The 10,808-nt window shown below is 36.3% G+C and overlaps 1 protein-coding gene across 1 annotated transcript; it reads left to right on the top strand.

The window, feature by feature from the left end:
• Positions 1-1,070: 1,070 nt before the first annotated feature.
• On the top strand, positions 1,071-10,262 carry LOC107026450 (transcription initiation factor IIF subunit beta). Its single transcript, XM_015227416.2, has 6 exons — positions 1,071-1,432; positions 2,196-2,304; positions 3,050-3,180; positions 3,260-3,334; positions 9,432-9,581; positions 9,908-10,262. Exons 1-6 carry the CDS (start codon positions 1,220-1,222, stop codon positions 10,025-10,027), a joined length of 798 nt encoding a protein of 265 aa, XP_015082902.1. The 5' UTR covers positions 1,071-1,219; the 3' UTR covers positions 10,028-10,262.
• The last annotated feature ends 546 nt before the right edge of the window (positions 10,263-10,808 follow it).

The following is a 10,808-nucleotide window of genomic DNA, read 5'->3' as shown; positions in this document are numbered from 1 at the left end:
ACAATTGCCTTCAAGACCATGTTCACATGATATATATATATATATATATATATATATATATATATATATATATATATTGGAAATAAATTAACATCGCCACCATAAGTGGACCATACCACACAATGTCATCCAAGGCTTCATCAACAATAACCAATGCTAATGCAAGACACTATCCAAGTCTAGAATTTTTCTTTCAATTTGAACCAAGAGAAGACAAATTAAATCAAGAAATACGAATAACCGACTACAAGTATATCAACCAAATAAAAATAACAAGACAATAATAAACCAATCACAGAAAATATAAAGATTTACATGAAAACCCCTTCGATGTTAAGAGTAAAAAAACACGAGCCTAGAAACTCCACTATAAACACCAAGAGTTACAATATTATTCTCCAAAGTTGGCCCAGTGCCAGATAATGAGCAACAACGAGACAAGATTGCATCAAAACAATTGAAGGAGAGAATTCACTCAAAAACGAGCTTTTGTTAATGCCCTAAATCAAACACTACAAACAACTAAATTCAATCTCCACCGTTGAATTATAAGAATCAGATACTAAAAACATCCAATTCAAAGTTGAGCACGATCCAACGGTTAACGAAACAAAATTTTTTGTCCAAAGCTGATCGGCTAAGTAGAAAATTTCCTGAAGCAAAAACAAGATTTTTCTCTCAATCTCTAAAAACGCTCTCTCTTGTGTATTTGAAAATAAGACCTAAATAAGCTTATAAATGCCATACAATATTGGACTTGTGGGCTAAAGTGAATTGGTCCAAATAAAACTTTCTTTTAGTATCCACATAGGAAGGGAAAGAAGATCATAATCCCAATATTAAGGACTTTATATCAAATAGTATAAGTATAATATATTATTTTACCATGAAATTATTGACTAATCCATTAAGAAAATATCTCAAACCGTTAAGAGTAAATAATTTAATAGTTAAAAAATTAAAATCTTCACCAAAATCATTAAACCAACAAGTCATTACTGATAAATCAATAACTTATTTTCCGGCCAATTTTGAATAACCCTACTATTAAGAATTACCCCGCGTGCCCCTATTGCTATTCATATGGACTGAAGTCTTGTATCCGACCCGTGCCGTTTCCAATATCAGTCCACTTGAGTCCTCTTTCAAGAATTCAGACATTGGCACCGTGGTAATCGGAGGAGACCAGAATCAAAATCGATCGAAACAGCCGACGAAGATGGAGGAAGATCATGGAAACAGCAACAGTAGTATAACAGTGGATACAACAAAATGGGACAGATCAGTGTGGTTAATGAAGTGTCCTTTAGTTGTCTCCAAATCATGGCAGTCTCAAGCCGCAGCTTCATCTTCCTCCTCAGATTCCCCCCAAGTTGCTAAAGTTATTGTCTCTGTTGATCCTCTTCGTTCCGATGACTCATCTGCTCTGCAAGTAAAACTTTCTTTTATCTCTTCGACAATTTTCTAACCTCACAAAAACAAAACAAATTCAGTTTCCATAACCGATCTTGTTGGTAGTTTATGTGTTATTACTGTATTTTTTAGAATTCGGACATTAATTTCTTTAATTTTTCTAAAACAAACATCTGAAAGTTTTTGAGGGTTTATCTGATATGTATTCATGGAAGTGAGTTTTCTCTTCTTTTTCTTGTAAATAGTTGGGAGCTTAATTCATATATGTGCTTTCAGTTGTGTTTGTTTCTTCATGGTTGTTAGGGAGGTTTAACCATAACACAAAAACTTGTATCTTATAGTGCCAATTCCTGTGGACCATGATCCTGCATCTCAGAGATGAATATCAGGTCTTAAAAGTCGGTCAATATACCTCTTAGATGAATATCAGGTTCCCTACAAACGATTCACATCTTTTAATTCCTTTTAAATGGTTTTTTTATGCATAACTAGAGTTTTAGTATGAGGAAGTCATTGGTACTCTTAATGTAGACATATATTTATATATATAGTTGCTTAGCTTTTCTGTGTAGATATATAGAGTCTGACACTGAAATCATACCTCTTTACAATGTAGTCTGAGTTCCAGACAGCGGTCCCTGTGTACCCATTGTTTCTTCACTGTTTTATCTAAACACACCTCAACCAACCCCCCTCCCCCCCCCCCCAAACAAAACCAAGAAAAAATGACGAGAGATGTTAAAAATTATTCTTTACCCTTGTGACATCTATATGATATACAGTTCACTATGGAGATGGGTGGAAATGACGTTGGGAATATGCCGAAAAGTTACTCCTTGAACATGTTCCAAGACTTCGTCCCAATGTGTGTGCTCTCAGAGACAGGTCAAGGTAAGTATCCTGTGTCTATTACTAACATGTTATGAAGTTGTGAGAAGTTTAGTGAAGATTCCTGTTGTTCTTAGCTAAGTGATTTGTATTGTTTCTTAGCGAGTTAAATCAGGTTGATTGTTTCCATTTTTTTCCCGAGATGTTATTAAGTTTATCTACCCCTAGTTAACTCTCACGTCGTGGGATTGCATTGGGTATGCTTTTGGTGTTGTGTACCCTTAGTCAACTGAAGGACCTGTACAAGTTCTTCGATTAAGCTCCTCCATCTGTCCTATCAAGTTCAGTTGGAGATTTTACTCATCTATTTGCTAGCAATTGGTTTGGGTACTGATATCAGGATTCTATTGTTTGTTGGGTTATTCAAAAAACCCATATCATATATAAAAAGGCATCCAGAGGGAACTGTAAAATTATCGAAAAAGGCATCCAGAGGGAACTGTAAAATTATCGAGCTACTCCACCCATTGCTTTAAGATTTTTACATTGGATGCTTATTGGGCTATAGAGTCATTTATTCCTGCAATATAATCGAAACAATTTGAAAACTGTCCAATTGCGAATTTTGCATAATATACTTTATTTGCTTGATGACAGTGTTTTTTCTTTCCTTACATTACCAATATCGTAGTATTGAGGAATTGGTTGGTTTTTTCTCAGAACTTCTCCAATTGTCAAAGCGTTTCAGTTTGTTTTACCTAATTCATTGTCTCACCCTCTCCTCTCCTAATTGTTGTTCTTTCTGAAGGAAGAGTTACCATGGAAGGAAAGGTTGAACATAAGTTTGATATGACACCTCACACTCGTAACATGGAGGAGTACCGGAAAATGTGTCGTGAAAGGACAAATAAGTCAATGATCAAGAACAGACAAATACAGGCATGTTTCCTACATTTGATTGCTTTTCTGATAAATCAATTGTCTTTCAGTGCTTTGATTAAATCTACTGCAAAATCAGGTCATTGACAATGATCGTGGAGTCAATATGAGGCCCATGCCGGGGATGATTGGCATGATTGCATCCAGTTCTAAGGTATACGAACCATCATCTATTCCTCTAGGCATGTAGAAATCTTGCCTTTCTATTTTTGAAAATGGTTGTATTGAAATCTCACCTTTTCTTTTATGCACAACTTTTTTCTCTTTGATTGGTAAATGCAATTCATTAATAATAAGCACCAAGTAGGTTCTGTAAAGTATTTACAAGATTAAGTACCATTTCAGATTGTGTAAAGCATTTAAAAAGTCAACCATGGAATTTGTATCATTAGCAATATCCATGTTGTACCAAGATATTCTCGTATTCCTTTCCCTCTAAAGATCCACCAAATCACTGAAGGGATGGTGTTCCATCTCTTAGGAAACACCATCTCTTTGTCCTTCCTATTCGTTTTAGGTGCACGCTCTATAGAAGCTTCTTCGTTATTGTCTGCGTGGTCCAATTGACTCCTAGAATTAAGAAAAGCTCTAGATATATGAGGTGTATGATCAAGGGAGAAATAACATCTTCATTATCCTTTTTAACACTGGCAGCATCTACTGCATATATTTGTTGCCCTCTTTTTTGAAGGTTTTATGTGTTTGGAACGCTTCTTTGGCCACCAACCAGGTAAAGCATTTAACTTTAGTGGTTCCCTAGTCCTCCAGATACATTATCAAGGCCGCTTCTCCACAACAGTGGGTCTTCAACTGTTGGTAGCATGATTGAACGGAAAACTTGCCTTAGAATCCCGTTCCACCTTTTAGAGTCATTCCCAGGAAAAAGGGGAGGGGTCCTGTGCAGACTAAAAGTAATGAGCATAGGCTATTGGCTGTCTATTTCTCAGTCATTTATATTGTGACTGAATGCTATGTTCCGACTTTGGTTATTCCTATAATCCGAGACTGATGCTTCAGAATTTTGTGCCATAGTGAATAAATTTAGGTACTGCTCTTTCAGATTTGACTGGCCAGACCGGATATCAAGCCATAGCCTCACTTTTATGCCATCTTGTACTATTGAGGTCTTCGAATGAAAAGAGTCTCAATTAGCACTCTTATATCTCCATATACCACATGTGTTGGGGAAATATGGCTGTTCTGTGATCTAAGGATTGAGAGTCCATATTTAGTTACTATTACATCCCAAACAACACAAAAGGTTTATATTACTTTCTTCCTAAAGCCCCTTGGTCGTGAAATCTTCAAAGCAATTTTGGTTGCAAGCTGTTACTTTGAGCCCTCAAACCCTCGATGTCGTGTTCCCTGTCTTCATACCACCAGTAGTGATTGTTGCCCATTTTAAAAAGATATAAAATTTTCCTTTCTCTACTCCCTTGACACAAAAAATCTCTTCTTTGTTTATCAATTCTTTTGCCATTGTAGCTAGCAAAGGGAACAAAAACATAGTGTAGGTGGTAGGGGGCGTTGATTGGTTCAAGCCTATCCCAATGTGAGGTACTTGCTCTGCCAACACGAAAACTTTTCACATTTTTCCATGGTGTTATTCCAATTACCAAATGTTGGTTGCTTTAGACGTATGACCAACTGAGGATCAAGTTGGGAGAGAGTAAGGAAAAAATCTTGGAGTTGGGGAGAAGTATGTGGCTCTAGAGCTTGGGAGATTATTAAGGATGCAAATATATGTGACTTGGACATCTAATTGTATTAGGGAACCAACTAGAGATGTCTTAGGGGTCTCGAAGGGTAACTTTTGGGACATAAAGGGGGTTGGTGGTGGAATGGAGAGTCGAGGGTAGGTGGAAGTCAAAAGGCTGCGAACATGAAGTTGGTGGGAAGCTAAAACAAAGACAAAAAGAGGACAAACGTGGAGAGGTATAAGATACTAAGAAGTAAGCAGGGTTGGTGGTTACGATAAAAACATTTGGACACTTTTATGAAGAATTGGATATCAAAGGCAGGGAACATAAGTTGTATAGTGTTATGAAAGGTGCTCACCTTCTCGTCGAAGGCGAGGCCTCACCGCCTATTATAGGCGTAGTAATTCGATTTCAGAAAAGCGAGTAATGACGAATAGTGTTTTGGATGGCGAAAGGCAACAAAGGCCTGCCTCGCGACGAGGCGAGTGGCGAGAGACTCGCCTTTTTGAATTGAGGCACCAATTAATACCAGAATTTAAAAATTATGAAGAGAACGATAGCAATGATAAAATAATAATATAACTGAATCAAAGGAATTAACAAAAAAAAAATACTAAAAAAATTGAAGAATAAGATAGGAGAGTAATAATAACATTACTAAAAAGGAAAACTAGACAATGCTCGACTTACTAACCTTCTAACTTAAGCCTTGACCTCCATATCTTCCTATCTAGGTTTTCTCCTTGGTAAGTTGTATGTGATTTATGTCCATTCTACTTACCTCTCCCCAGGATTTCTGGGGTCTACCTCTACCTCTCCTTATACCCACTCTAGCCAAACAAGTTCCCTTCAAAATTTTGGAATAACACACGTCTGAGTGGCTGACTAGGTTTAGTATCATTTTTGGGACGACTAGGATGCCCGAAGAATGGAGGTAGAGTATAATGATCCTGTTGTAAAAGAACAAGGGCGATATCCAAAATTGCAACAACTATAGGGGTATCAAATTACTTAGACACACTATGAAGATTTGGGAGAGGGTGATCGAGACGAGGATGCGGTACTATATTTGAGAAGCAATTCGGATCGAGAGATCGACAATGTAAAGGAGATTGTTGGAACAATAAAGGATGAAGAAAAGAGACTTGCATATGGTGTTCATCAACTTAGAAAATACATACAACACAATCTCAAAGAAGGTTTTGTGGAGATGCTTAAAGTTTAGAGCGATACCTATGACATAAATTAGAGTGATTAAGGTCATGTACGATAGAGTGAAGATACTAAAGGACTGTGGGATGAGACTTAAAAATATCCTCTTAGTTGAGACTTGAGATGGGGCTTCCTTGGAGATAAACTATCAACCTATTTTTATTTGCCTTCGTGATGGGTGAATCGCCACAACATATTCAATAGGAAGTACCATGGTGTATATTATTTGTAAATGACAATATTGATCGAGACATATAACAAGGTAAATGGAGTGTCGCATGGAGTGCAAGTTTAGTGTCGCATAACATGAGGCATATGGGGAAGTGAGGATTGATATTCAAGTCATCCTAATCCCTAAGAGTGGAAGCTTTTAGTTTCTTGGGTCTATGATTTAAGAAAATGGGGAGTTCGATAGGGATGTGGCATTGGAAGGAATGAAAGGAAGACTCATATTCGATGTCCTATGTGATAAGAACATGTCACCGAAACATGAAGTTAATTTCCATATAGTTGTAAGACTGACTATTTTGTAACGGGTGGAATGTTGGCTAGTCAAGAACTTCATTCAGAAGATGAAGATAGCAGAAATGAGGATGCTTAGATGGAAATGTGGACATTCTAGAAGAGACAAGATTAGGAATGAAAATATACATTGCAAGGTTGGAGTAGTCATCATAGTAGAAAAAATGAGGTTTGAGGCTGATATGGTTCGGTCATGTGAAGAGGAGGAACATAGATGTCCCAGTGAGGTGCGAGAGATTGGCAGTGACAAGTTGGAGGAGATAGAGTGGTAGATCGAGGAAGAATTAGAGGGGGTGATTAGATGGGACAACTCTCTTCATCTCAGCGAAGACATGACCCTAGATAAGAGAACTTAAGGTCAAGGATTAGGGTATACAATTGTGAGGCAGTAGAGTGTTTTCCCACTTCATGTTGGTGGAGTAGTGTTTGCTTTCCAATACACGCAAGTGCACGTGGTCGTACAAGAATATAGAGACTCAAAGAGTCGGATGTCGAACCCATATACACTTGTGATTTAGCAATAATCTAGTTTAATCTAATTCCACAAATTTAAGCAAGTGTTGAAGTGACCAAGGGAAGAGTATGGTTGTTAATTCTATCTACTTAAAATAAAGATTGAAAGCAAATAAATTGGTTGTGATCACAGTTTGAGAAAAATTCCAGGGTTACAACTCTGTTATGCTATCATGTAAAGTATTCAATTTCATTGACTCAGTTTATTTATCTAAATGTTGATCTACGGGGTTAATAATATGATCATGGTCTTTCGAGCCTTATAATCGTCTATCCACATTTACCTCATAACCGCATTGTTTAGCGAAGACGTGATATCCAACATAAATGTAATTAATCGGCATAGACGTGATATCCAACATAAATGTAATTAATCGTCTTGTTGTTTCGTAACCAAGCAAGGCTTACTAGGTATATATTCCTATCTTAGATGCTAATCTTTGCTTTATTTTACTTAAGTAAAACCTTACTCCTTGTGTTCTAAGTTCCATCTCAATGATTCGTTTTCCAAGTTCACTAAGAGATTATAGATTTATTTTAGTGGTAGCTAAGCATTAAAATAGCACAAGATTATAAGAACACTAATGATGATGAATAAACTTTGTCAACTCAATTCAATTATTTACTAGACAATCATCTATGGCCGTAACCCCAAAACAAGGGTATTTATCTACTCATATCTACTCATAAAGAACAGAAAAAGTAGAGAGAAAAAGAACCCTAATGATGTGGTCAATTCTCCATCTTGAGGCTCCCAAAAGGTGATCAACCGCCCTAAAAATGTCCGAGGGTTATAGTAATGGAAACTAACCCTCAATTCTAGTTGGGTTTGGACTAGGACTTTGCAGAATATTTTTTTCAGATACACTGGTGCTGCATGCCACCCATGCCCTAGTCAGGTTAGTGTGTCACGCCATCAGTGTGCTTGCTTTTTTCATCCTCTGAAGTTTGGACTCTAGCATAGTGCGCCAAGTAGTGTGATGCACCAGCCAATGCTGTAGCTTGCTTCATTTAGAATTCTTTCCAGCTTCGATCCTGAAATGCATCTAATCACATATTTTAGTTATTATAAAAAATATCATGAATATGAACAAACACTTACATAAGGTTATTAAACAATTATGGTCCCCAAAACAAAGATAAAACATGGGTTAGAAGAGGCAAAATGGGCGTAGAATATGTTCCCTTACTAGTATTATTACTATTATGCTAGCATTATCTTATATGTGGATGTTAATACTTTAATACTATTGTTGTTTCTTTTCTTTTGGTTATCGGTAAGATATGTACTATTCCATACTTCTACCTTTTTAATATTTTCATTTTAATCTTTTAATGTTGCATTTCTGTCAAACCATTTTTCTGAAAAATGATTTTCTTGAGCCAAGACAACTACAACATTCCCCGTGGAATCCCACAAGTGGGGTTGGGGCGAGAGTCTTTCGAAAACCTCTTTACCCACAAAGTCAATAAAAATCTGAAATCTATTTTACTTCAAAAAAACATATAACTTTTTATAATTGAATTTTGGTACTCACTACAACCTCCCATAGTTTTTTTTTGCTAAAATACGCAATTTCGATGAAATTATAGTTTTTCTTAGTCAACTTTAATTTAAGTTTCAAAACAACGTTAATTGCTTTTTTCTTAAATTTTTAAACTTTTCTCATCTTTGTCAAATATAATAATGCCATTTTCTTTAACGATCTTATTTTTGGATATTATATTATTCATAAAAAAGAATAAATAGAAGTGCAACAACTAAATTGTTTGCTGTGCTACCTGCTGCTTACACTTTCGGCTATCACCATCATTCCCTATTTACTGATTGAAACCACTTGTTTAAAATCTTCGGTGTTCCACTGGTGGGACTATACTACGCATGTTGTTTTGGTTGGTTGAGACTTTTGGTTTCAAGGAAGAAATACATTGTCTTTAGACTTTATGCTAATTACTGATTCATTTGGAATATTGTGCCATTTCAGAGGCTCTTTCTCGTTATCTAATGTATATGATTTGATATACTGCAATTTACTTAGTTGTAACTTTAGTGAATGCCTTCTTGAGACGACAATGCTTTTCATGACCTTCTGGAAAGTATGATAGAGCATACAATTGTGTTACATACACTCATAATTACGCTTTTGACTTCCTTGAAGTATCATTATATATGACTTTCGGTCAGAGTACTAGCTTGGCTCACTGTATTCAGTTATGTCATGGAACAATCGAAATGTTTTTTGATCTCTGCGAGGAAATAAAGAAAACCATCTTTAGCCTTTTTAATCCATTGTTCCCATGCAGGATAAGAAGAAAGCAGTTCCTGTTAAGGGACCGGAAGTCAAGAGAACTAGAAGGGACCGTGGCGAACTGGAAGATATCATGTTCAAGCTTTTTGAAAGACAACCTAATTGGACTTTGAAGCAGTTAGTACAAGAAACAGATCAACCTGCGGTATGTTGTCTGATCAGGATGCCTTTTCTGTTATCAAATTCCTAGGTTATTTTTTTCTATTTTTGGTCACACTTATTTTACTGGCTTTTTGGTTAATATTCATTGTTTTGTCTTGAGGGAAGTGTCGGATTCACAGCTATAGCCTTAGCATCCACGTCACATCACATAAGTTTGCTTTCATGTTTTCTCAGATATGGACATTTTGCCCTCTCAGTGAGGGGACGACAAAAAGAGAGGAAAAAATGATTATATTTCCTTTTGGTGTGCTTGATTGTTTCTCTCCTTACGACATGATTTTGTATCTAATTATTTTACTTCTTTTGCAGCAATTTTTGAAAGAGATACTGAATGAGCTTTGCGTGTACAATAAAAGAGGAACAAACCAAGGCACATATGAATTGAAGCCAGAGTATAAGAAATCGGTGGAGGAAACAGGTGCTGAATGAATTATCCGTCTGTTGATAGGTACTGTGATATGTTGTCATTGTAAATCATGAATGGATGTAGAGCTATGTGATTGGAATATATATGGAGCCCACTAAATTACAGTAGTACACTATCTCAGTAATTGATTTTCTGATTTCTACTTGTATTTTCTAATTGACTCCCCCTCGTATAAATTATGGATTTATGCTTAGAAAGTTCTCCCGTCGCTTCAATGTTGAGTTTCTTCTCTTTCTCCCTCTTTGCCTTTGCTTCCTTCCCATTATTATGGAATTGTAAAACTGAAATGCCATCGTTGTATTGTATGTGCTGTAGTGATGAATAGACTTCCTTTATGTTGTGGTGGATAAATTCGAAATTGCCTTGGAATCAAATGTTGTTTGTCTTTTTATATTTATTAACATTATCATTTTGTTGCAATTGCCTAAAAAATGAAATTGTGAATGATGATTAGCTTTATGTGATTTGTATGCTCCGTTACCTTTTAGACTACTAAATTAGTAGTTAGTCAGACATTATACAATTAAACGTATGGCAGCACATGTGGACTGAAGCTTCTTTCTTTATATCTATGTTGAATAGTGTCAATGGAGTTGAAGGGTTTTGTATCTTCTCCTATGTGGTCTATATTTTGCCTAGACTGCCTTTTGCAAGTGCTCACATCCAGTCTGCGCGTTGCCTGTTAAAAAATAAAAAGGAATGAGACCTTGCTGATGTTTGTTTTCCAGTGTCACCTCTATGGCGTTTTCCAGCATCCAATCTCCTATGTTCTGAAGAGAGTAT

This window comes from Solanum pennellii, chromosome 7 (assembly GCF_001406875.1).
Source record: "Solanum pennellii chromosome 7, SPENNV200".
In the NCBI taxonomy this organism is placed as follows: domain Eukaryota; kingdom Viridiplantae; phylum Streptophyta; class Magnoliopsida; order Solanales; family Solanaceae; genus Solanum; species Solanum pennellii.
This window is presented reverse-complemented; position numbering and strand designations above follow the sequence as displayed.